Consider the following 27,227-nt stretch of genomic DNA (forward strand, 5'->3'; position numbering starts at 1 on the left):
GAAAAAGGTCACAGGCACTTAGCCTACTAGTAAATCCAGAGGATTAATGAGATCCATTAACGCTCCTTGTATTTTGCCCTCATTTGCAGACACTTTCAGGGAGAGACATCGAGTATCATTTATCTAATGCCAGGATAGTGTTTTACGAGGACTTGACCAATGGAACCACTCTTCTAACTCATCTAGGGAAAAAACTCCTCATTACAAACACCAGGGGCCAGGAACATCAAGCCCCCACTGCTGAACAGGTACCATTGTAATAAATTTCCTGTCCTCCTGCTTTTCCCCCTGCTCATGCTATACCCTGTAATCGGTTAGCACACTGCTCTGGAGAGCAATTCCATAAGGTTAGAGTGGGCAGCAATGAGGGACTGAATTCAGAAGGCTCCTTCCTACCCAGAGACTGTGGGATAACAACTGGCAAACTGCAAATCTACAAGTTTGCAAACAAGCAAGCTCTGACCTGCAAAACTCAAAGGAAGCTGTTCAAGTGACCTGCAGGAATGGCAGGATGGGGATACAGGCTTGATTCAACCCTTCCTTCAGCCTGGCAGGATTGTGGGAAATGGCTGTGATAGGTGAGGAGATGAGAGCAGCAGTGTATCATTAAAGGTAGGTGTTGGCATTTGTAAAGTTTCGTAGTAACTTTCTGGGAGAGGCAGGAGACTCCAACACAGCCTTGCTCAGAGCAAAAGCAGACAAAAGAGTGGTTTGCCTTTTTATTACTATTTTGGTGGGGTTTAAATATGAAAATGTGTATTCTTTTTGCAAATGGAAAGTATTTTTTGACACATTAGAGGAATGCATCCTTTGAAAACACACCCAGCTTCTCATTTGTTATTAAGAAAACACTCACTGCTCAAGTGTTTCAAATGACCTCTGTGGCAGCAACCCCTTCAAACCAGGTCTGGGACTCTGATGGGGGTAATGCTGTGTAGATCAATACAAAAATAAGAAGCTTTGCAGCTGTGGGCTTGCAATTAAAACGTGCTCTAGAGAATGGTGCCTAACGTACCAACTGGGGCCCAGGGCGGATTTTCATGGACACCAACCATGAAGAAATAGGTGCTGCAGGAAGAGGTGCACAAATGATTCATCTGTTGCCTTTGCTGCCTTCCTCCTCCCCCTTTCAGAGGAAACTCCTTTGGCACAAGAATCACCACTTATATTTTTAAAACCACCTTATACTGCAAACCCAGTAACTGCATTAACAAAGTATATCCTTCAGAGAGATCAGGTGCACCAGCACAAGGCTTACCTGTATCACTCAGTAGCACACCAGGAGCATTTTTGGGTGACTTTGATCTGATATATGAGCTAGAAGACATTCTCCATTTAAAGAAAAAAAAAAAAAAGGCAAAAAAACCCAAAACCACAAACAAACAAAAAGAAACCCCGCAATCTCCTCTCTTCAAAAGCTGCCAAGGGAAGACTTTGAGGCCATTAACACACATCTTGTTCCGGGTTAGACCTGGTTAGAAATCTGTTGATTTTCCTCCTTTGTGGAGGACCTGAGCAAGTTCTCGGTTCACCTACCTGCAGTAAAGCTCAGCTGGGTGCCAGGGTGGGAAGGAGAAGTGGCAGCCAAGCACCCACCTGTCCCAGCACGTGTGGTTGGAGCCCACAAATCTTTCACCAGGACCCTGGCAGGGCAGCACAGGGGTGAGGGAGAGGAAGGACACAAGGTGACTCCCACAGTGCTCTGCATTGACACCACACTGAGCCCTTCCTCCCTGGGCACAGAAAGGTGCTGTATGCTTCAGCAGCAGTGTACTGCCTCGTGCCAGGGGCAAGAGCAGGCAGCAGCTCCTGGTTCTGCCCACTGAGGAGAAACCACTTTGCCAGGATGCAACTGAAAGCACAGCTTGTAATAGTGCAGATGCCCATGAACCTACCCTCCCAAAGCACAAATGCAGGCTGGAGAGACTCAGGACCAGCCTGAAGCAGTCAAAGACTCCCATTATCAGCAGAGTTTAGAGAAGTGTTGGCTTGGCAGCGACTGATCCCATTCTGATAACCTGCCAAATGGGGGCACCAAATAAAACATGTGCAGTGATTCCCCATCAGGGCTGACCCAGCTCTCTTAAACCTGCAAACAAGTGACAGCCTCAGCCCAGAAAGCAGCTGCCTGGTACCTGGGAGTAACAGCGATGCCAAGAGCTTGGCACTTGCACAAGCATCACAAAACACTTTACTTAGAAAAGAGAAAAGGCCAAGGGGGGAAAAAAAAGGAGAGATGAATGCCTGAAGGCAATATGCAGTTCATGATGATGGCTACTTCATGCACAGGAGAACCATGACCAGCCCAGGGCCATCCCAGGTTGATGTCCATGGAGGCAGCAGTGTAAGCTCTCATGTGTTTTTTTCTCTCTGGGTGCCAGTAACTGAGCTGGGGAAGTAGGCAATGTTTATTTCAGTCCCAAAGGGAGAAGCAAAGCTCAGCTCTCATTCCTCTTTTTCCTGTCAGAGCGAGATCCGATATGTGGACAGAAGCGCTATCGTTGAGTGGGATATAATTGCCTCCAATGGAATAATCCACATCATTTCAGAACCTCTAAAGGCTCCACCAGAACCTGTAAGTACATACTGATTTAGGTTCTTGATGTGATGGGAGGTGGCTGTGGCTTATATGATCCTAAACTCATTGCCGAACTTCATATATTCCCAGTTTCCCTGTCATATATGCAGTTCTCAACTGAAAAGGCTACTTTCAAAGAGAACTGGAAGTTGAAAACAAGGTGCCATTGAAGCTTAATCAAAATGTTGCCATCTGAACAATTTCTTCCCACATTTATAAATTTATTTTCTTTATATAAAATAATGGAGCTCATGTATGTAATGGAGATTTCATAAAGCTCCATTTTAGTTCTTCCAAAAAGATCTTTCAAGCTTCTAAGGAACATTGTTTACTCTTGCCCTGGTGTTCTTTCCTATCCAAAACAACACGGTGTTTTGAAAACGGATATTTTTTTTTGCCTGCATGAATTTCTGCAAAGGTTCTAGTTATCCAGCCATCGCCTTGGTCCACAAGGTTAATCCTATTGACACCCTATTTCTCACCTTCATTTTGTTCTGAGCAACCCTTTTTCCTTTACAAACCAGCTTTTTATGTGCAGGCATATTGCAAGAAGCTCGGTAACATGCCTGCACAATCTCAGTTCACAAAAACCTCTTGCAGCCTACAATTCTCAGAAGTAGGAAACGACACACTTGGGTAATAGTATAAATTAATGCCTGCAAATGATTCAAAATAATAGGCAATTTCTGTCAGTCTACAGCATCATGATATTACACTCATTATAATACCTTTCACATGCTATAGGGCAACTAAACCTTTTCTAATATTTAGCTGTCCAGCTGCACCATATAAATTGTTTTCTAAAAAAAAAAAAGACAAACAAACAAACACAAAGACAGCATATCTATTAAGACAACAATATGATTATTTTTGTCAGGGTAAGTTTAATAATTTTTTTCCTAAGTACAAGGCCACAGAGTTAAGGCATTGTATGAAAAGCAATACAAACCTCTTAACTGTTTCCAGACCCTCCTCATCTCCCAGAATGTCAGCAAAGAGCACAATGCTTTGGGGAGACTGCAGCCTGAGTGGCTGCGTGCCCTGGGGCCCCTAAAGCTTACCATGACCCCTAAACTATCAGTCACCTTCACGATACCTGTCTGTCAGGCCACAGAACTGCAGAAGGCAAATCAAGTCAGAGTCTAGAAGCATTTCTTCCCTATAGATTAAATCCAAATCATGTGAGAATGTTTTCAGTCCTTCACCTACATATTTATTAAAATATTTATAAAAATTATACACAGTTATATGGATTGGCACTTTACTAGCTTGACTGAAGAATGATTTCAGGATAAAGGCTTTGCATGTGTTGAGGCAAAAGGACCTAGAGAAAGCAGGTGCTGGGCTACTGGCAGAGCCAAGACCAGTCCTACAACCCCTCTGCACAGGCTACAGTCCCTCTGACCAGTGATGAGATGGGCCTAGGTCTCAGATTCGGTTTGCTTTGAGCCCTGGTAAGCAGGGCTTAGAGGATACTATGGCTACTGATAGTTGGCAATAACCATCGCTTCCCCAGTGCACAAAGCAGTGGGGAGTGAGCCTGAACCCATGCAAAGCCCTCTAGAGTTTGTAGGACAGGTTTACAAAACTACTCAGGCAAATCTGGTACCTGTTTCTCTTCCTCAAGCCAGGAAGGTTTAAGTCTCATTGTAGCCCCTGTTGCTCCTTTGAAAAACTTGACCGGAAAAGATGCCTCAGGCATTCTTCAAAACTTTCAACTTTAAAACCATAAAGAAGATGAAGGTGTACTGGAGGCAATGTCCAGTACCCCCACAAAAGTCTACCTGAAAGGAGGTTGTACCAAGGTGGAGGCCTGTCTCTCTTCCCGAGTAACAGGACAAGAGGAAATGACCTAAAGTTGCATCAGGGGAGGTTTAGACCGAATATCACGAAAAATTTCTTCATGAAAAGGGTTGTCAAACATTGGAACAGACTGCCAGAAAATGGTGGTAGAGTCACCATTCCTGGAAGGCTTTAAGATGTGTAGATGTGGCACTTCAGGACATGGTTTAGTGGTGGACTTGGCAGTGCTGGGTGAATGGTTGGACTCGATGACCTGTTTCAACCTAAACAATTTATGATTCTATCAAAAGGCCACTTCAGCTGTCTCTAGGGAACATGTACCAGGAATTCAAGCATGAGAGCAGCTCAGGATCAGAGCATACCTCCAAGGAACACTACATGTGCTTGGCTGTTGGAAGGTGACCAGTGCCCACCCAGAGCTCATTCACCCTCCTGCTTGCTTCCAGGTTCCTCTCCACGCCAGTACTGGGACGGGAATATTCTTTGGCATCTGTCTAGTGACTGGAGTTGTGGCTCTTATTGGATATTCTTACCTCAGGTTTAAGAAGAGAAACACGAGCTTCCAGAACTTCAAGGTAGGTGGCAGACAGGAACACAAAGCAGGGGGGGCTTCTCCAGACCCATTGCACCTCCCAAATTCACAACCTCCAGTTTCTCTGCGTATTTTGTTAAGACAGAAATACTCCCCATCGCTTCCCACTTGAACTGTTCAGACTGAGACGGAGAAAGTGGGGAAGGCTCCCACACTGGTCTTGGGCACAAGCTTACATTTGCCCCCAGACATCTCCACCCAGGGTGCCCAATGGGCTCCTGCATGCATGGAAGCTTCCAGCAGGTAATTGCAACCGCTGAAAGTTCTCCTCCCCCTCCTCTGTGGCATAGCTAATCATTCTGTTGCTCTGGAGGTTGAAATGTTTGATAGGAAAAAGGCCAGATTCAAAAGACAAGCAAATTTAAATGGGTGCAGGTTTTTATATTGAGGTGCTCTCATGTTTGATTTCTCTTAACTAACTTTGCTATCTCACGTCACATGACGATGTGAAAACAGCCAGCAACAGCCAAGCTTCTGAGATAAGGGATGACAAAAAAAGTTAAGACTACACAAGAACCAATCCAAAAGAAAGTCCACCTTTAAGTAAACAGAAATTCCTTCCTGTTCTAGTCCCTGCATATAATATGAATCATCTTCTAGAAACAAAACACAGGACCCAAGAGCCAGGGGAAATGCCTGTATTTTTATACAGTTGCAATGAGAGCACTCGGGACCAATCAGGTACTTTTTACCCCAGGCACAAGGTCAGGGCCACACTTCCTCTCCCATTCTTTGCTAAGGCTTAAAAATAAGAAGGGAGAGGAAAATCAGTGTTAGGTGACCTGAGTAATACAATAACAATCCAAAACATAGTTTATGCTCAGAGATAGTGAGTTAGATGACACAGCCAGTTCAGTCACAACACTGCACTGGCTGGCAGTGAAGCATAAGTGCTCCACTTAATGCACTGGAAGGAGGATGAATTTTAAGCAGGCTTATGTGCTTTTGTGTAGTCAAAAGATGACACTGACACATCATCACTGGACAAGTCACAGCCTTCAAATATCACCAACCCCTCATATGAAAGTTCTTCTGTGCTGACTCCACCAGAACCTACTTATGATCTTTTCTCAGTAAGTGTTCATTTTGGTTTGAGAAACTACGAATATAAGGTTAAGAGGGAATGACTTCATGAAAGGAAAATGTCTAGTTGGAAAAAAAGAGAAATTAATTCAAGAAAACAACATAAAAGTTCCTGGTTCTCCTGTCTCACCAGTGTGTGGAATTGGGTTGTTTCTTGTAGCAAAACTGAGGCTGTGGTCTACAGTGGTATCTCAAGTCCACCTTCAAAGAGAGCTGAATTAAACTGGACTTCAAATGCCTCTGGATGACAGTGATATGTGTATACAAACTGTAAAAGCCTTCTAATTTTGTCTTCGTGTCTCCTTGCTGCAAACATAGCCGAGTGCCATGCCAGCACTCCAAAGAATCTGAAACACAAAGGGGGAGGGGGCCGGGGATCAAGAGAAGAAAGGACTGAGTAAAGCCAGAGTATCTGAATAGCTTCAGTGCTCTAAGTTAGCAATACCCTCATGTACATGCAGAGTCTAAAATCAAAATATACCTTTTTGCATCCAGTAAAAAGTCACTTGATGCAAAAATGTTGGGTGCCAACTCTGCCACCTGTATGGACAAATGTGCCAAAAAGTTACTTTCATTTCTTAACGTAATGTGCAAGCCTGATTTTCTTTTTGTTCTATTTTATAGGATTCGGATGACCAACAGCTTGTGATGAGTGGTCCTCATGATCAGAACTAAAGACTGAATTTGGCATTAGTCAGTTATTAAACACATTTCTATTTACAGTTACTGTGAAGAAAACCAGCACCTACACATTACAGGGAATAAAATCTTGTTCAAAATTAAAAACCAAAAAAGCTTGGCTTTAAGATGCAGTCTATATAACTCACAGAGTTACCAACCTCAGACGTGTTGGCTGTATCTGAGCAGTACCAACTATGAGCACTAAATGCAAGATTGAGTCTCAACAAACCTAACCAGAAGAAAAAACAGACTCCTCTGAAAAAGTAGATAACTTTCACTAGCCTGCTTTTTAACTGCTTTTATTCTTCTTCACAGACTTTAAAATGGCCACAAACACACAGGGCTGCTAACTTGGCAAATATCCTACATTTCTTAGTTCTCTAGGTCTGTGCTTTCATTTGGCTCAGCTACAAGCATGAAACGCAATATGTGTTAAACATCTATTTTTAAACTGAGGGGATTTTTTTGCTAGTGTACTTCCAGGTAAGATATTCAGCAGCAGGAAACACAACCACCCCGTCTGCCCCACTTGCCTCTGTCTTTCCTTGAACTTGGCTGGTTTGTTTACATCTCATCTCATTGTACAAAGGGAAGTAGTCATTGAGGCATCTTTAGCAAGACATGCAGGCTATGTGAGAGCATTTAAATGCCAATCAATCTTTACCCGACCCACTTTTGTGACAGACAATGAATATGAACATCCCCTTACCATGCAATGCCCACATTCAGGTTTTCGGGTCCGGGAGGAGCAGAAGCTGCTTCTTCACAAACTGTATTTTTACAAAGCACAGCAGTAACAGCTGTGACTGGCACCACACTGTTAGAAGTGAATCAAATAAGTTTCTTTCAACCAAAATATTCATATCATAGCAATACAGCGAGAACACAAAGGAAACCACAAAACAGCAAGCAAAGGAAGATCTTTTTGCTGGCAGCAGTAACACCCCCCTAATGCCTGGGGGGCATTAGGTGGTGTCACCCCAGGATGTCTACTGTCAAGACAAGATAAGCAGGCAAACCCAGGGTTGTTGATGCAGCTTTCGAGCACAACAAAGGGAATCTAATGTGTAAAAACACCTGGATTTAACAGACAGACCGAAGTAATTCCCCAAACCTCTTCCCCTGCACCCCTACATATGCCTGCTTTTTTTTTTTTTTTACCTATATTAAAAAGTTTAGAACACAAACAGAGTTAAAACACACACTTATGTATCTAGGAGTTTTCCCCAGAGAATTTTGCAATTAATACAGATCATGTTCTTTCCTTCTCCCCAGTCACCCAAAATATTAAGGCTCAGAGAGACCAGAAGATAAAGTCCAAACATTTATTTTTGTAATAATCATTAAATATTTTTATCACAAAAAAAGCCCCACAGTTCATAAAACTCTTTCTTTTACTGACAGACTATTCACTTCTGTGTTTTTGATAGAACAGAACAAAAATTTCTTCTTGCTTTGGTGTTCAAATGAACTGTACTCTCAAAATTAATATAAAGAAACACTGCCTTTTAAACATGCTCAAAAATCTCTTTGAAGTCAATAGCATAACAAGGTTAAAATAAGTAACACAGAGAGTGCCAAGGTGAAATCATTAAAAAAATGCAAGATATTTTTAAAAGTTAAAGAGCTGCATTCTAGCACTGAAAAATAAATAATACACTTCAATATTCTCACTTAAACTCATATTACATATAGTTGGATTGTTTTAAGGAAACACAACCCTCTCATATTTAATTCTTTTCATGCAACGTTGTTTATTTCAAGAACTCATGCAATATAAACAATATTTTACTTGAGCTCGCTGTTGTAACATAACTTGGTACAGAAGTTTGATTTTTAAGTTAAGAGAACGGAAGGGTAAAAGAAGAAAATCTTGAAACAAAATGCGTATTATGTGGATAACACCATCCAAGCCAATTAAACTGTTCCTGCTTAACACAGGAAAATTAAGCAAACAAACTGGCTCCTAGCCAGCTTTGAAAGAATAAACATCACAGAGCTATAATCAACAAAACATGATGAAGTTCAATAATACAGAACTGAATAATACAATCTTCTTATTTGCTGGTAGTAAGATGGAGAATGTAGAGTGGTTTTGGTGGTTTTTTTTTCTTTTCTTAAAGAGTGAACTAAAATCTCTGGAGCACGAGTGGTGCTACACACCTGTAACACCAAGTTCAGTTGTAGCTGAGCATTAGAATAAAGAACTGAAGGCAAATCGGGATATTTCCATCCCCACATTTCATTAACAAGTTATGCTAAATATTTCTTGCACAGCCTCACCAACAAGTCTCCTGATAAAGTCAGACTAACTTCCTGCAAAACTTTATCTTTCCATCCAGCAAAACAGCAGGACAGTCAGATGAACTTCCTCATTTCAAGTGTATTGTATTCATCTGTTTAAATACACACACACACTTCAGGCATGTTGCACGTCAAGTTTGAAATAGGAGCACAAGAAAACAAAATCCACAATCACCTCTGAGGACATCATACTGATTTCAAGCATACAGGAAAACTACTTATAAAACTGTGCAGACTAGATTAAAATACATTCTTTACTTTGCAAACATGCTTTTAAAAACATGAAAGATACTGTATATGAAATTCAATCTAGGTAATTGCACATAATACAGACAGGTTAAAAAAGAAAAAGCCAAAACGAGAAAACTTTTGGTCACCAAAAGTTTGTTTACCTGACAATCATGAGAAAGCAAGTGAAATTAAGAACACCAGTGCTATATGTTTTGTTAATTGTATGCTTTTTAAAACCAAGGCTTTAATAACTAAAATTTGGAAGTTATTAATCATATTCTACCTGCTAAAATGGCTGGACTGGGAAGCACCAGTTAAAAAAAACAAACAAACAAACAAAAAAAAACCCAACCCATTTCCTTTGGATCCAGAGAAAGAAAATAATTCTTACTTAAAAACAACTATATAGCAGTTCTATAAAGTGCCTGTTAGAGGAAACACATCAACAGATGTTTTCCTTGTGCAAAGTAGACATTTTTCAGCTCAAATCTTTGGAACAAATGCTACCCAGAGTTTGTGTTTATGCATTACCTTCATGTTCAGTAATTCAATAAAACTTTTAATCTGCACCACCAAAACTATTTTTCTTTATGCAAAATCTGCACCATCCCTAATTCAGCTTTCAGGGCTTGAGCTAAAAACATGTCAACAGAAATACTCTGGGTTTCATTTTCTCATTTCTTAATTTTTCTTTTAACTCCTCTGCCCATTGTGCGTATTTACTTCTGACTGTAAAAGGCTATATGAAATACATTCTCTCCTAGCAAACAGCAAAACCACATTGCATACCACTGTAATAAGACACTGTTAAAAATTTTAAAAGCAGCATTTAGGATCAAACTAAAGCTTGATGGAAAGATCTCTCTCCACTTCGAAATGCAAAATGCAAGACCTCTTGAAATTACTTTATTACTAGAGAGTGGATATTTGAAGTGTTTTGGAACTTAAAAAGAAAGGTGCCTAAAAGTTAACAAGAGGAAGCCGAAGCAGCCCAAGCTACTGGCAGTTTCAGGTTTAGGCTCAGGTCCACCTGCAGCCAAGCACAAACATTACAAGAACAGAAACTGCACAGACAGTAGAAAGAGCCCGTCATCCTGAGCCCGTCAGTGCAGCACAGCCACGCCGACACTACAGCCATCAGCTCAGTCAAGTCAGGCTCTAGCCACAGCAGCAAGGAAAGGTACAATATGTACACTATCCCTCTGAGTCTCACCCTGACCTGGTTATTAGCTGTTTATCTCTTTCTGCTGTGCCTTTTGCAACCGGACGTGTCTATCTCGTATTGGCCTTTTCAGCCACCAACGCGCTTGTAACAAACGTGGGTAGAGCCCTCCCCAAATCTTCGTTCGCGAAGCCCAGCCATGACAATGACAATTGATTAACACTGGATTTAAGCTTTTCAGTGCCAAGATCCATCAGAGGCTCCAGCTGGAGTGCTGAAAAGGGCCAGAAATGAGAGTACAGGTATTTCTCTGTAAACCGCAAGGCTGCAGATCAAAGTTTCCAATAAACAAAAACAACCACCTCAGAACACCACCAGTCCTTCCCCTCAGATGTGCTGCCCTCCCTCCTGGCCTACTACTGTTTTGGCAGTCCATCATGTCTTCTGTGTGTAAGAGGAGTTTTCACATGTCTGAGCAGAAGAGGAGAAAACAGTTACAATGAGATTAAGTATGAGATACATCTAAACCAAGGTAACAGATTTAAGTGACTTAAATAAAAATACACATAACGTTCAAAAAAACCAAGATATATTTGTCCATTTTAGACAGAAGTCACCAAGTTTTCATTTGATCTGAACTGTTTCTTGTAGGAAAGGTATTCTGAATGTACCAGTGCACAGCTGATCTGACCAGCCTGGAAGTTCATGCTGCAAAGGAGTCCTTCTTGGATAAAACGTGTAATCAGGCTCATAGTTCAAGAGACAACTCAGTGATGCCATGTAGATATCCGCAAATCTAGAGAGACGTCTTAAGAAATAAGTTGGATTCTCATCAGTTCTGAATATGCTTCCAAAATGTGCGTTGAAGAAATTCCTGTTCATCTCCCTGTCCCCCGAAGAAAGAAAACAAAGACAATGAAGTGAACACACCTGCACACATCTCTTCGCTAGCCAGCATCCAGAACCTGAAGCAAGCAGTTCCTGTAAGATGGTCTATGCATTGTTCTCTTGCCATTTTACTTCTAAACACTTAAATGTACCATGTAAGAAATTTTCTCACCCCTCGCACACACGTAGCCCAGATCTAGAAATCACAGCTGTGAACAGAAGAGCTTCAAACTTCTGACATTCTGACAAGTTGATTCTGACATTAGAAACGTGACATCTCAAGCCTTCTTTCTAGAGACTGTGAAAGAAGACTTTTACCTTGATCTATATCCTAATGACATCCACTTGTTCCAAAGATAACAGACTTTTTAAAAAAAGTCAAATATTTGGCCTAATGCACACAAAAAGCTTAAACGCTTTTGACAGAATTAATTTCTGTCATTAGTTGCTGCCAAGCATCACTCCTATTTCGTTCACTTCCATGTTTCTAGGGAAGGCTGCTGCTGGTACAGCTGCTGGCCTTGCCAATTGTGCCCTTCACACCCCCTGCATTTAGGGATTACTCCTCTCCTTCGCGATAAGAGATTATTAGACTTTTAGTCCCATTACCTATCTTCGTGATAAATCCACTGCTAAATCCAGTCTAGTGCAGAGCCCAGTTTCTATGTATTCTAAAACATATTACATGTCATCTGAAGAAATCATCTAAAAAACCAAAAAAGTAACCTAAGCCTTGACAAAGAAATACATTAATTGTGCAGAAGCTGTGTAATCAGCAGCTGAACACAGAGGGAGAGGAAAACCAAAATGAGAAAAGTATTTGATTTGATGTTACCTTTTCATGCAGAGAAATAACATCTGTTCTAAAGAAGGGGAACAGGGAAAAGGGGTTCATATGCACAAAGTGTCAGAGGAGAGAAGAGCTACACAAGAGACAGGTAGAATACTGCTATAGAAAAACATTTTATAAGGTCTGTAACTACCAGGGAATATAAATTGGGGGGGAGAGAAATTTTGAAAAAAACTGTGGAAGACATTACATAGAACCCTTGGCTATCACTAAGCATATTGCAAATCTTCACCTCCTGTGTCTTACCTCATTTCCTTCCTTTCCTTCTTCCATTCTTCTAAAATCATCTGAGAATCAGGATCACGGTGAACCTGGAATGCAAAGTATGGATAACCTGTAACTAAGGATACCCTCATAGATAAGCCTTTCCATTAATAAACCCTTATCAGCCAACGGGACATGAGCAATACTTCAGAGATCAGTATACAGAAGTTATCCACATGCATTCTAAACAAACAAAAGCAGGAATTGATCCAGGCTAACCAGTGGAGAAAGGGGATGAGATTTTAAGAAAACTCGTATTAACTAGCCACACAAATAACTGCATTTATTTATCTACAGTCAAACACTTCAATGAGACTCAAAACACTTGCAACATCGATGTCCAGCATGTAGAAACTTGGCTGGATCCCTTCTGCTACACAGAGCCGATTACAAACACACAGAACAAACCTGCATGTGTTCCAATAATCCTGTCAAGGTTTGCAGCCAGGTCATGGTTTGAATGTACTTCTCTGTGTTCATGATTTTAATCTCTGACCGTAACTCTGGAATAATTGCACCAGTGCGCCAGCCATGCTTCAGGGTCAAGTCCTATTTACCAAGAATTACAAAATACAGGTATTAGTCTTAAGAAGAACTGCTTAAAAAGAACTGAAGAATTTGACTATTGTGTATCCCAGAGGCACTAATTGCTTCTTACGTATAAGCAGGAATATGAAACCGTGGGACTTAACTGTGCCAATAAGCAATAAAACTTAATTTCAAATTAAGCTTCAAATCCTGTATTTTTGAAGAGAGATAAAGAACACACGAGCACTTGCAAATAAACACTAATTCATTAGGTTTAAAAGAAACAGCAGGACATTTCTCTTGTAGATGAGACCACTGTTGCTGTCGGAAGTACCTGGAAGAACCATGTGTTGGGTTTGTGATATTTACCCTAACATTCAGCTGACAGAAGGCTCCTATCAGGAGCCCCAGCTATTCAAACTCCTCCTGACAGGTACAACACAAGGCAGATGCCACCTCTGCTTTCTTATCCATTGTGCCAGACTAGAACACAGCTGCATCCTCCTTTTTTTGATCCTCAGTCTTCTCAAGCACCCAAACTTACTCTTCTTTTCAAAAGCACATTGGGGAAAAAAATGTTAACATCATCTGCTGCTGAAACATCCGTAGCTTGGCAGTGGAAAAGTCCTATCCAGGCATTTGTATGATATCAATTACAAAAGACTTAAGTGGTGTTCACTTACCCTAAATTAAACAGCTAAAATACATTTTCTCATAAGGTGGTAAGAAAATGCTCAGAGAGTTGGGATACAAATCAGAGCAAAGTCTTAAGAAGGAAGTTTACCATTAGTGACAGGAAGATTTCCTCTTGCATTCAAAACAGAAATTCATTCAGCTCATATTACACTTGGCAGTAAATGTCATCCAAATCACGTGTATACTGTATATTTGGATATCTCTGTTTACTCTGCTACATCTGACACAATCAGTATCTGGATCAGGTATACAAACTCACACATTCCCGACCACAGTTAGTAAACAAGTTAAATGCTACAAGTCAGGTGGAAAACATGGTTGGCCTTTAAAGAAACCAATGTTCTTCACTGCAGAAAAAAGCAATATGGCTTAACCACAAACCAAATTTTGTTGTATTTCAAAATCTCAAATGAAAATGTCTTATACTGAATAACTGGGGAGGGAGACAGGAAAACTAACAAAAAGCCTCTTCTTTTATCTTATTTTGTGAAAGCAAACTACTTACTGCCAAGTCACTGTATATGTGGTCACCAAAGTAGAGCACCTTAGAGCCCCTCCAGCCAGTAAGCTTCAGAAATTCATACAAGTTACCCTGCAGAAAAAATGACATGTACATTGCAGAAGCATAAAACTTGCATGAAAAAGGTACTTAGTACACTCCTAAAAACACTTTCATATCATTAATCTTGTTCTCAGTTTACATATTATGAAGCCCAAATTTTGCAAGTGGTTTTCAGTAATACTATCATTTCAAGAGGCAAGGACATACAATACCAACAATGAATTTCTACAATTTCAGACATGAAAATAACTTTAAGAACATATTACATTTTAGAAGCTTTTATGTCTAAAGAAGTTTGGGATTCTAGGAAATAGGTGTTAAAGTTGAACCAAAAAAGTTTATTGAAAGCATACCTGTTTGTAAATCTGACCTTTCTGCAGCTTGTGAATCTTGTCCCAAAGCAACACCCCCCTTTCATTCACCTTCCGGAATGGTCTAGAATAGATATACAATTGTTACGTTGCTGTAGAAATTCTGTCACTTCTTAGGAGATTAATATCTTAACATTAACAATACTCATCTCTCAAAAGGAAAACATGCTGTCTAGCACCTGAACATTGTGTAACAGAAGAAGCAAGATTCCAAAACTTCCATTTTAACCAGTGAAAAGCAATGTATCTCTCCAGTATACCTATGACGTTTATTAGTTTGAGAACAGCTGTTGAGATGTAAGGCAGGGACCCCAGGCAGAGGGGAAGACACAGTATGAATTGTCTGCCAAGAAGGAGAGAACACAAAAAAACTGAAGATGTGTAAAAATCTTGCCCAATACCTCATTTTCTACACATGGACAACTGAAGAAAAGAGTAGAGGACTGGGGGCAAGATGTACAGCAAAGTTCTTTTTAAAATAAAATGAAGAAAAGTAAAGGGGAAAAAATCCCACCTTCCTCTATCTCACTTTCAAATCATAATTACACATAAAGGAACAGGTCTTTTTCTAATGTAAGAATAGTGTATGCACATTACAAATGTGTTTACCTAATTGAACAACTAGTCCAAATATTCCAGTCTGTCAGCCAGAGAGGCACCCTTTAAATATAATTTGTAACTAAAAAAAAACCTGAAGCAACGGAAGACATTTCCAGATAAAGGGATGATTCTGAAAGGCATCAAAATGTCTCATGTTTCTTAGGAAAGAAGTGCACTTCACCAACTTACAAGCAAGATGTTAAAAATAGCTTCTGTGACCCTGACTCCAGTAGCTGTGATAGCTCCTGAAACTGTCTTAGGTAAGACATGGTAAATATTTAGACTTCAGAATTGCATGTTGCTGCATTTTGTAGTGACCTCATACAGGATTTCACCAAGTATGATTTCATTTTACGTTGCAGCCAAATTAAAATATTTCGTAACACCCTCTACAGCCTTATATAGAATAAGCTGCTTGAGTCATTCTTTACTGACTAAACACCCACCTTCGCTTATCATTGAAGAAGTTTGGTTTATCAGCCTGGACAATGACCACATCAAAGAGATCCCTCCAGTCCTTGCCAACTATGAACTTCATGCCTTTGTCCCTAGAAAGGACAGAGGGATATTAACAGTGAAGCATAACAGATGTGCAGTTATCAGAGCAACATAACTACACTGGAGAAGCTCATTCTCCCCATGCTTTAAAAATGTATAGTTAAACAGAAAAAACAACTGCTCACTTACACAAAGCTGCTGGGACTGTTTGTGATGAGAAACATCTTCTTGCCATGATCAGCCAGCTTAGCTAACACTGCACGAGTCTGCTCAGCGTAGCAGATGTATTTCTCTGTCAGGATTGGGGAAAACACAGTATTAATTGAGAAAGTTTTTCAAAAGAATTTTCTCTGCATTCAACCAAGGGGTTCAGAACACAAAGCACTTAACAAAGGCACCTTTGACAAGCTTTCAAGCTTTAAAAATTTAGAATTTGTATTCTTAAATATGGAAGCCAGAAAGATCAGTATACTATCACTGAAAAAAGCTTTGATAGATTGTATTGTTAGTACTTACCAATATCTGCTTCAATTGCTCTGTACATTATTCCTTTGATATGGACATCCCTGATTGAGTCCTGTAAGGAAAGCAACAGAGCACTAGAGAACTTTAAAATCTTTTCAAGTATAAAATCCATGCTCACTGCATAGCAGTAGCAATTTGTTTTTAAAACAATTCCTTTCTCAGAATTGCACTTTACAGAAATCCCATGTAATGTTCATCAAATATATATGTCACTACTAAAAGAGTAAGCCTGTCCTCCAAGACACTAACTTTATAATTTTGGGAAGTACAAAAACTGTATAGCAGAGGGGCTGTTTTACATAACTACTGTGAAAGGTTGCTGAGAAGGGTGAAGTGGGGTGAAAGCCCTCTGCAGCAGCAGAGTCACCACAGATTTCTAGTGACCTTTGGAGCAGAACACATTCCTCTCCTCTTGCAGGGAAAAAAAAAAAAAAAACTAACCAAAAGTTTTACATCTGACAGATTTTAGATTACAATCACTTACAAATGCCCTGGTTATTTAAATAAGGAATTTATGAACAGATGAAAGAAGCTAAATGCTTGAGCAAAGCACTCGTAAGGAGCTCTGGAGGCATTTAGCAGCTCTCATGAGCCAGCTCTGCACCAGATCACTTTGTTTAGATCAGTGGCACTGCCATTTTAGTACTTACATGGACTACGTCCTCAAAATCCTCAAAAAATACCAGTAAAGGGCTTCCAAAATGCTGGTAATGCTGAACAGTACAGAAATTCCTACACATACTTCAGCAGGAATTACATGAACTAGCCTTCTGACTCTATGCAACCACAGGCAGAAGCGAAAATTACTCTAGAGGTAAAAAATTTCTTAAAATCCATATGATCTACTTGGAAAAGTGAGAAATTCAACATATGAGTGCATCACATGTGTTGAACAACTACACAAGTTGAATACAAGTCAACAAGGAACCAGGAAAAGGTTTTGGATGGAATGCCTGTGCAGACAAATACTATCACCTTGGGCATTATCTCTTGTGTTCTTACACAACCATGACATAAAATGATCTCCTCTGCAGGATAGATCCTGAGGAATCAAGAGGGTCAAATTACTAGATTAGTACTAGAGTTTTTCTGGAAGAGGAAGAGAGATAAACAGGCAGAACAGATAGCCCAGAAGCATAAGATAGCAAGTGATTGTATACTAGCCAAGATGTAGAGGCATTACAACTGAAAGCTCCAAACTGGAATACCCTATAGCTTCTCACATTCCTGATAGTGAGAAAAAGGCTTTGTTTAATAACAAGCAAAAGAAGTCTTATCAACTTGAAAGAACTTCTCCACTTTCCCTCTATCCACTCCTCAAACCTACAAAAAGAGCAACAGCCCTAGAGGATGTCAGATTTCAAAAAAATTTCAAATTCTGTGTTTCTTTTCCAAGCTCTACTTTAATTTTACTTACGTTTTTAAGGTTATATAGCAATAATTACTCCATACAAAACCTAAGGTGAGGTATTTCACTGAGGCTGACACAATAGGTGTAAGCTTCCTGAAGTGCTCACAGAGAAGACACACAAATATAGAGGTTTACCTAAATCTTCAAAGCTACTACCTTGACATCTTTGTACAGATGAATAGGTTCGTAGTCTATGTTGTTTTTCAGAAAATATTCATTCACACAAGAAAGGAGTCTCATTTCTGGCAAGGAAAATATATCCATGAATTGCTTCATTGTGTTTCCTTGTGAGCTCTACAGTGGTGGGAAAAAAAAAAAAAAAGGTCAGGCATTTGTCAGATTAAAACACTTTCATTCATTCCGTATAAACATTTCAGCTTAGTTGCAGATATTCAGGTTTTGCCATCCCTTTCACATGGCTTCAGATTCTTCTTGAACTAAAACCTTCGATAAAGTATCTCCAACAAAAGCATTGTGATTAATTCTTCAAATAAATCCAACTCATTACTCTTAAAAGCAGTATTTTAATTCATCAAAACAAGACAGCACTCAGCTTAAAGTCAAGAAAAGCCCTTAAAGGTCTTCACTGGAAATCTCCACTTCTGCAAATAAGGAGCACTGGCTATTGTGATGGGGAATGGAGGTTTTCTTATTTGTTTGGGGGTTTTTTAGTAAGTGGAATACTGATTGGGATTGCAAAACAATTCACCTCCTTAAAATAAGATAATAAAAAGCTTTAAGAATCTACAACAGCTAATGCAGTAACAAGGGAAGAGATTTCTAGTCTGTAAAAGCTATAATGATAGTCATATCACCCTCACAGTAAAGAAAAGTCATCTTCCTGATGAGGAAGCACCCTGTGTTTCAGTTTGTGTCTCTTGCCTCTTGTCCTGTCACTCTCCTTTCCAAGATTTAAGAAAGTATAGGCCTAAAGAGGGAGGCCTACAGGGAATGCCAGGATGATATTCACAACTGCTGCGGAGAACAGACTCGGGAATCCTAAATTCAGCTCCTTAAAAAAAGAACAAGTGCAAGAACAATAAACTGCTCCACAGCACAAAGAAGGTCCTTTCATGCCAAAATGGAATTAACACCCCTAAGTAAAAGGTGTAAAATAAACTTGACTTTTCAGTAAAAAGACAGCACCATTCTTCATTTGGAAAAGAGGAAGGAACCTACTAGCAAAAGATCAATCTTCCTGAGAAAGTCAGATCTTAAACCTAAATGTTTCATCTCTTATCATTCCTCTTTTTTCAGATCCTCTTACTATCACTCTGCCAGTTTGCACACAGGAGATGTCTCCACACATTGACTTGCTGCTACATCAGTCAAGCCATCAGACCACCAGGAAGAAGTACACAGCCTGGGTAAAGCACTAGATATGGTTCATTTCTCAGCCTTTATCAGATTTGCTGTGCAACACTAAGCAAGTCACTTGATTTTCCATGTTCCACTACTCTGTCTGAATGACTGGGCAAAGGAGCAGTCAAAGAAGAAACTACAAGAAGCAGGAAAAAAAAAAACTTTAGAGGGCAAACTTCACAGCTAGTACTATAAGTCAATCACATGTTGAGAAAATATAACTGCTAGTTATAATGAGAACAAAATTTAGACACCACTACCCTCGCACCAAAAAAAAAAAAAATCAAAAACCCCAAAACCAAAAACAAACAAACAAACAAACAAAACAAAACAAAAAAACACACGTGACGACAACAACAACAAAAAAATCCCCCCACAACCATTTATAAAGATCAATTTGTGGTTTTACCTTTCCATAAAAGTCACTCATTTGTTCTAAAGGGATATGGGAACCATCATACATTGCAATAACTTCTTCATCTGGGACAACACTGAGGCCTCTGGAAAACAACATCAGCTTTAGTTCAAAAGTCACATTAAAATTTTCAAGTAATCACCAAAGTCCAACGGATTAACACTTAGACCTGGACCTTATTAAAATACTAATAATGTCACAGGAACACTTTTGTCTATAAGCTAAACCAGCATCTTTTCTTACCGAACAAGCAACATTTTAACAGACTGATACACACAGAACACATTCCAATTTTAACTTTAAAATTTAACTTTACTTTCTTACAGAAAAAGAGCTAATTAGTCCATTGAAATTATGCCTCAAGGGTTTGTAAGTAGCTAGAGCTTACAGTTTCTTATCACAAAGTAATTTCTCACTGCCTTCCCTTCATGGAGTATCAATGATGTGATAGCGTTTAAACCAGACTATTCTGCATCATGACCTTGAAGATTCAAGAGAAAGAAAAACATACACAGCCTTTAACTAAATAAGAATTTGTTTTAAACTGCACCAACATTTCAGTTTCACAGAACTTAAGATTACTTGAAGGATGGTTGACAAGTAATTAAAACATAAAAAATACAACAACAAACAGGGAACGAGGGGATATGATCTCTCCCCAAAGTTTCTTTATGAACTATTAAGAGAGTAAAGGCTTTGGTTTGGTTTTAGATGTTTGCATCATCGAGCATCTTTTACTAAAGCATCTAAAAGACTGCAGGCATGCAAATATCCTCACCAAAGGACACAGAAGTGTTGAGATTTTGCTTAGGAATAAAAACCACAAATGAAAACCAGATCAGCCAGTCTCTTTTTTTCTATGCCTACTTATGGTGTTTTGCAGCTTTTTAAAACAGGCTGTTATTTCAGTGCCTCCCTTTCCTGGTCTCACCAAGAAGTGTTTTCAGGCATTAAAAAATAAATAAATAAATTGATTAGCCTAGTACTTTCAGTGCTTATCATCCACACCGGCTTTGCAGTGAAAAGGCATGCTACATCAACTTCCTCAGGGCTTCTGTGGTAGCAGAGTCCCACATTAACCAGCTCCTTTACTGCTCTTGTCAATGCTACACTGACTAGTACATAACTCTGAGCTATTCTTGGCAGGACTCCACCATTCAAGTCAGTATTGCACACAAACAGGGCAGATAATACTTCGGTTTTGTAACATAAAGAGTTCAACATCACCCATTCCACAGCAGAAAACACAAATGTTAAATGCAACTAAACGTTAAAAGGATACCAAGTAATACCATCAGAATTGAGAAGGTACCTTCTGGTCTGCAGACAGCTATGCCAAGTGGTATTTGAACACTGCTAAAGAAAACACTTGTGGATCTGTAACTACTTAAGAACAAATCAAGAGAGGACAACTGTAAAAGCCAAAGTGGAGAGATGATTGTCTAGGTAAAGCTGCAGATTAGTTTCACCAGAAGACTCACAGTCTTGACACAGTTCACAGCTCAGCTGTAAAACTAAAAAGTTTGTTTTATTTCACTGACAGCATGGACAAAACTAACAACTACTGATATGCAGCACCTGACAGCAAAGCTCAGTGTTGGTACAGAAGAGAAAAGGTAATATCGTTTTAAACAAAATTAAGAGAAAGTACTAAGTGAAGTGGTAGCTTTCACTCTCACGCTCACACAGGTTCATAAATAACAAGATGTGCTGCCTAGCAGTCCATCCAGAATTACTTTGGGTGACAAGGAGAACAAGGGCCACCAGCACTTCATTAATCTCAACATCCTTCTAGAGTTTTCTTGCATGGTCCTCATGTTTTGGTTTTGGATGTGCTTTTTGTACTAGGAGTTGACAACAACCTGATTTTCTGCATCTTTATTCTGTCTCACTCTGAGCCATAACACAACACTGCTGATGGACTCACCACCCATTCATCTTCTCATCTAGGACACCTATACGGTTCCAGTCCTACCACTGCTCTTCCTGACATCATTTCTCACATCCTCCAGCCTCTTTTTTCCTCCCCTCATGACTGTACAGGTGAATAGGGAAACAGCATGCAAATGTGATGAAATTCTGATGACCAACTCATGCAGGCACCACCAACACATGCCATCCTTTTGTCCCCTCAATCAACATTTCTTCTGGTGCTCTCATATATACATGTTTCCATCCACACCAATCTTTACATTTCTACTACATACTGCTACAGATAAACATAGCTTTGGTTACCCCACCTGGCCTTTAATCTAACAAACCAGCATTTTTCACAGCAAATCCTACCACCAGTAACCTTTACACCGAGTTCTCTGATTCCCTCCTAGCCCTGCATAAATGATTTCTTTGAAAACCACAACAGGCTTTGTCAGTTGAAACATACAATAATTATTCTACATCAGCACACACAAATAACTGGTATAAAGTTCCCCTCAGACTCTGATGATACATACAGAACACATTGTTTTGGTAGATTTAGATAGCTACTGTGTTGATGGTAGGAGCCTAATGCTGGTCCGTGCCATCTCATGTCCTTTTTCATTTTCCTTGCCTTCCTCTACCCTCTCCCAAAAGGCATCTCAGCCAAATTAGTACAATAACAGATGAATGACTATGGCTGAATCATCTTGCCTATCCGCACAACTGGCAAACAAAAATAAGTAATGAGCATATTATCATCATTTCATACTACCATATACAATCCCCCACAGTAAATCACTTCAAGGTCACATCATCTTTTGGTCCCAGATGAAAACTTTTTGTCCAATGACTTTAAGAAAGGTGGTCTGGCTTCTTGCTTGATTTAAAATCTGGTACTGTGTGTGGTGTTCAAGTCAGTCAAATGTGTACTGCTTCATTACAGCAAACTGAGCCATACCAAAAACTTTCCTGTCAAAGTTCACATATAGTAGGTCTATATGATGCAACAAAGAACAGCACAGAGATTACCCATGTTACATCAATTCAGTAAATTCAAAAGGTGTCAGGCTGTATCAAGCTTTCTTCTGCAAGTATGATGTGGTTGATGTGTCCAAACTTAAAAGCTCTGTGCAAACACAGCAAGACCTCTCAAATGTCTCCACAACCACACCAAAGTCACACTAACAGGCACTCTGTGACTATTTACATAGAAAGCAACAGCAGAAGAGTCATCAGTGTATTTTTAGATGTCTTTCAGCACAATTTAACAGCCGGAAACAAAGTGAGTCAGCACTATGTGACCAACCAGCCTGCCAACTTCCCCAGCTGGACCAGGGAATCAGCTGTACTGTATCAGTCAGTAAACGTGTACACATGTCTGTGTGTACACACAGAGGTGCAAAGAAACCCCCTTTCAGTAAGCCTGCAATGTTCATTCAGGTCTGTGCTTGTCAGGGCACAGTTCCTGATACGAAACCAAGATGTACAGTAATAAATGCAGTTAAAAGATTCAAAAAATAAGAGTAAACATTCTTATTATAAATAGAAAATAATTTTACCCACCTGTAAACTGTTCCCAGCTGAATATAATGAAAAGCATCGATCTTCATTAACAATGCCTTGCAGGAAAAAAAAGAAAGTAACAGTTTTTATCACATCAACTATTTCACATGAAATTATAAAAGTCAAACCGATTTTACCTTTAACCTGTCTCAAGAACACCTGAGCACCCTCACTTCAACTTCCTTCACAGCTTCCAAAAAACTTTTATCAATTGTTTTTACCTGGGTTTATTCTGTTGCACTCTTAAGTTGCCTTCCCCTGCCCACCATGAGGACAAAAGACCCAAAACGTTTTCTAGTTAGGAGCTATTCAAATACAACTACTAATAATAATGATGCTTACTATGAAAGAGGAAAATATGAAACAAAATCCTTACAAATCAACATAGAGTGGAAAGCTGGAAGACTTAAAAGCTCTATTTAGTTTCTTTGGTTGGGTTCTTAGCACCAAGTAACACATCACAAAGTTATTTATACATACCCGGTGCACATCATAATGAAGTCCTCTGATGGCAAAATTTGGATCATAATCATATTTTCTTATTTCTGCAGGATACTAAGAAAAGAGAGCAGTTAATTTAAATCCATAGTAGAAACAAATAAAAATTGTTTCCGCAGAACTTTAAAAGTCTAAGTTTTCTATGCTTTTCATTTTCTCTAATTGTTAAGAGGCTTTTGATAGGCTGGTGAAGATTTGCAGGAACATATGTACACAGTGCAAGACAAGTCAACAATTTTTCCAAAAATCCAAGGTCATTGTTTTAAATCTAAGTCAATCATGGTACTTGAAGCTGGACATCCAGGTATACTCTGTAGTGATTAACTTTGAACATCAGCCTCTCATTCAGAAAAGTTAATTTAATATATTCTTAATATATTTTAAAAGCTCATTGTTTAGAGTTGCATGTGAATTGAATGACTTTGTCATGTACCCTTTCCTCATGTTCTTTATATGTAACATAGGGAGCTCACACCACTATTATACAGTTTTCTAGCATTTTTCAGTACAAGCTCATTTTCAGTCCATTGTAATTTTGTCCTGCTTTAACCATAGGTTGCCATGAAAAAAAAAAAGTTAGATGTGTGCCTGGGGCTAAGGGTTTTGTTTTTAAAAGGTAAAATGCTTCAGTCGTTTCAACAAGGCCTGAGAAAACTATCAATTCTTTGATTAACCCTCTGAAAGGCAACCTTTCATTTCCCTCCCACAGGCTACAGTAGTCCTAGATCTTGACAAATCCATCTCAGGCACATTTTTCACCCTGTCTACAACAGTCTCCATGCATGTATGGCTAATTTACAAGCCTTGGTGGGGGGGGTACATCATGCAGCTTCAGTGGAGGCTCTAGCCACTCTTACAATAAATAAATTAATTGCAATTTTGCCCAAAGTTTTTATCTTGCTGAAGAGGACTTACCCTGCAACTTGCCCTGCAGACCCTGCCTGCATTGAGCACGGGCATATACAATTAAAGAAAACAGTCCTTTCTCCTAACTATCATCCCTACTACCACTTCAAGAAAACATGTGGTAGGCTACTGATCTGAATGAAAAACAGCATCAAAAGCCTAAAGAGGTTAGAAGACAAAGATTTGGCCAGAGGACATGAAGCAGAGGCACAAGGGACATCAATGAAGGATACAGAAACATGATCAATTAAAAGTTACCATGTGCAGAACATGACCGAAAGCAACCACATCAAGCATGTACAATGAAATTTATTTCTGACTTTTATCAAATTTCTGCATACTTGACTTGCCTACTTTATTCTACCAGAAGGCTGAGTTTTCACATACATGGCAGTACACAAGAAATAAAGATTGAGCCTACCCCAGCACACAAATCAAAGCTTCCTTACAAACCAAACCAAACAAAAATTATAAAAATTGTACTGTTTGCTTACTCTGCTTTTGGTAGGGATAAACATAACTGGACTGAAAGAGCAGTCCCAATAGGATGGCACAAGGCCTGTATGCTAGGAAAGAAATAAACCCAAGAACAAGAGCTTACACTGAGCACCTGCTGCCACCTCCGTGATTAGCACTAAACTGATGTTTATTCTCTTGGACATACTTCAAAATTCCTTGCTTCCTACACTGCATTTTGCAATTTCTGATGAATTACCTCAGACTGCAATGACCAAAATTGGTCATCTTTTAGACTGACTGTAACAGTCATAACAGACAATAATATCTAGATTTTTTTTTTCTAATGTTAAAGGCAAAAAAAAATTAGCAGCATAAGCAGTTACATAGATAGCACCAATAAAAACTGTTGTCCCTCAGTAAATTCCAAGAGGAGACAATGTATTTTGGTAAGCTGTCTCAAAAAGTAATTACAGCTTTGTTTACTAAAGCTCGAGACTTTAATCAAGAATCATTTTTTAATCATTTTAACCATTTCAATTTTTGTCTATAAAAAAAAATCTTGACTCCTACAGTAACACTGTTTTTCACAAGAACCACACAGCTTTAATAAAATGTATTTACACATCCTACAGAAATCACTACCAAGGCACTATCATGCCAAAATTGTAGGGGGATCAAGCTGTGTATGCTTGTAGCACCCACGAAGTTTTGTTTGTTCTTGCAGCGATATTTATAGATGTTTATATATAGCTCCTAACCTTTAGATTCAAATACGAAAGTAGAATAACACCACCCATTCAGATTTAGGTTGTATAAAAATACACAAGCAGTTTTATTAAGTTCTCCCATGGACTTTGTCTTTTATTTTCCTGCAAGTCCTACAGTTCAATAACCTTTGTCTCTTTTAGTCCACCTTTTTTTTCCCAGTCTTTATGCCAGCAACACCTTCAGTTTCCTTCGTCACCCATCTCCCCCCTGCCCTGCTTCCCAACACACGGGAACTTTTTCCATCCCCAAACTACACAACAACCAGCTCCAAAATGCTTGGATGTCAACTGGTCACCCCTGCAAACACAGTGGCGAGGGGTCAGGGGACTCCTGAGCTGAACATTGACTCATATCCAGGCTCTGATTACAGTGTCACTGAACACGCTGCCCCTTCAGCAAACACAGCTGAGACGCCCGGTGCACACAGAGCACCTTGCAAGCACACAGTGCAATCAAAGACCTTCCTCAGAAGTCAATCTAAAAATACTCCATATGGAAAATAATCACTGCACTCACAGCAGTAGATAAAACAGAGTAATGGTAAGTTTTAAGCTTCTTATTCATTAATGTGACTCAAATAAATGACAGTCGGGAACAAACAACACACCACACCACCACATTAAAAAATAAGACAAAAATAACTGTACTCATTAACAGACTGTGCTCTGCTCAAAACTGCAGCTGAGAATAAACCAGCACTTCTGTTGTTCATATGTAGCTGTTGTACAAAATGTGCTACAAGGGAGACAAGCTAGGAATGAGGTATGAAAAGATGAGTTATGCCTCTCAGTCAGAAATTATTTATTATACTCTTTATTCATAAATTTTTTGTTATTCCATTAATTTTACTCACCCGATGTTCATTGATAAGAAGATCTCGAGCAGCATTGAATATCAGCGTGTGCAAATGTTTAGAATAAAAGACCAACGTGTAGTCATAATCAAAACCATAAATTTCAATGTCCGACAGGCTCATTTCATTGTTTGAAAAAATAGCATCTGGATTCAGCATGTTACTCATAATTGAAGGAACCAACTCTGTGAAGAGAAAAAAAAAAAGTTATATCAGCCTTGCAGTTTTATTTAAATAAAGACATAGAAATCAATGAGCAACTGTTAAATATAGATAAATGATGATGGAAACTACCAAACTAATTCACACTAAGCAGCTATTCCTTAACAATATGATGCTATTGAACATGCTGTCCCAAACTTGTCTGGATGACCCATAGTTTTTATTTGAAGCACACTTTTCTCTGCCCAGCCCAAGTTGGAGAGAAAATGCATTTTGCCATCTTGCTTATCAGAGAACGGCAGACATAATTTCTTGCTAACTCTGTTAATACATTTATTAAGGCTTTTGAAAATTAATTTGGAGTTGGAGAATGATATTATTATTATTATTACTACTCCTCTAGGAACCTTGTCTTCTCCTCCCATTACTTGGTCCAGCTCCTGCCACAGAAGCAGAACTGACATTGCTTTATTTTTTTTGCTTCACCATTTCAAGGTTACCACATTACTTATTTGAGTTCAGTAAACTTTATATGACTGCCATAGTTTCCAAACAACTGTTGCAAACACACTGCTATGCTTACTAACCTTCTAGCAAATCAGGAAACCAAAAATATTCTGCTTATTCTCTACTTAACGTGCCTAGAGTGTGTAAACCACTTCCATTTTTAAGGCTGTTTCTCTTGATATTTGAT

The 27,227-nt window shown here is 39.2% G+C and overlaps 2 protein-coding genes across 2 annotated transcripts in view; one reads left to right on the top strand and one right to left on the bottom strand.

The window, feature by feature from the left end:
- Nucleotides 1–6,940, top strand: part of STAB2 (stabilin 2) — an 82,762-nt gene extending 75,822 nt beyond the window's left edge. The window contains exons 65-69 of the mRNA XM_029963636.1: nucleotides 90–248; nucleotides 2,468–2,575; nucleotides 4,828–4,956; nucleotides 5,927–6,046; nucleotides 6,681–6,940. Coding sequence (XP_029819496.1) covers nucleotides 90–248; nucleotides 2,468–2,575; nucleotides 4,828–4,956; nucleotides 5,927–6,046; nucleotides 6,681–6,731 — 567 coding nt within the window. The 3' untranslated portion in view covers nucleotides 6,732–6,940. The remainder of the gene's footprint in view (nucleotides 1–89; nucleotides 249–2,467; nucleotides 2,576–4,827; nucleotides 4,957–5,926; nucleotides 6,047–6,680) is intronic.
- Nucleotides 6,941–8,048: 1,108 nt separating this feature from the next.
- Nucleotides 8,049–26,592, bottom strand: NT5DC3 (5'-nucleotidase domain containing 3). The gene is made up of 13 exons (XM_008927966.4): nucleotides 26,372–26,592; nucleotides 23,368–23,442; nucleotides 22,888–22,943; nucleotides 19,399–19,489; nucleotides 17,784–17,921; nucleotides 16,208–16,268; nucleotides 15,881–15,983; nucleotides 15,640–15,741; nucleotides 14,576–14,657; nucleotides 14,166–14,252; nucleotides 12,845–12,985; nucleotides 12,419–12,483; nucleotides 8,049–11,320 (listed from the first exon to the last, which is right to left on the bottom strand). Exons 1-13 carry the CDS (start codon nucleotides 26,537–26,539, stop codon nucleotides 11,059–11,061), a joined length of 1,431 nt encoding a protein of 476 aa, XP_008926214.1. The 5' UTR covers nucleotides 26,540–26,592; the 3' UTR covers nucleotides 8,049–11,058.
- Between the last annotated feature and the right edge of the window lie 635 nt (nucleotides 26,593–27,227).

This window comes from Manacus vitellinus, unplaced genomic scaffold (assembly GCF_001715985.3).
Source record: "Manacus vitellinus isolate BGI_N305 unplaced genomic scaffold, ASM171598v3 scaffold_5_pilon, whole genome shotgun sequence".
NCBI classification, from domain to species: Eukaryota; Metazoa; Chordata; class Aves; order Passeriformes; family Pipridae; genus Manacus; species Manacus vitellinus.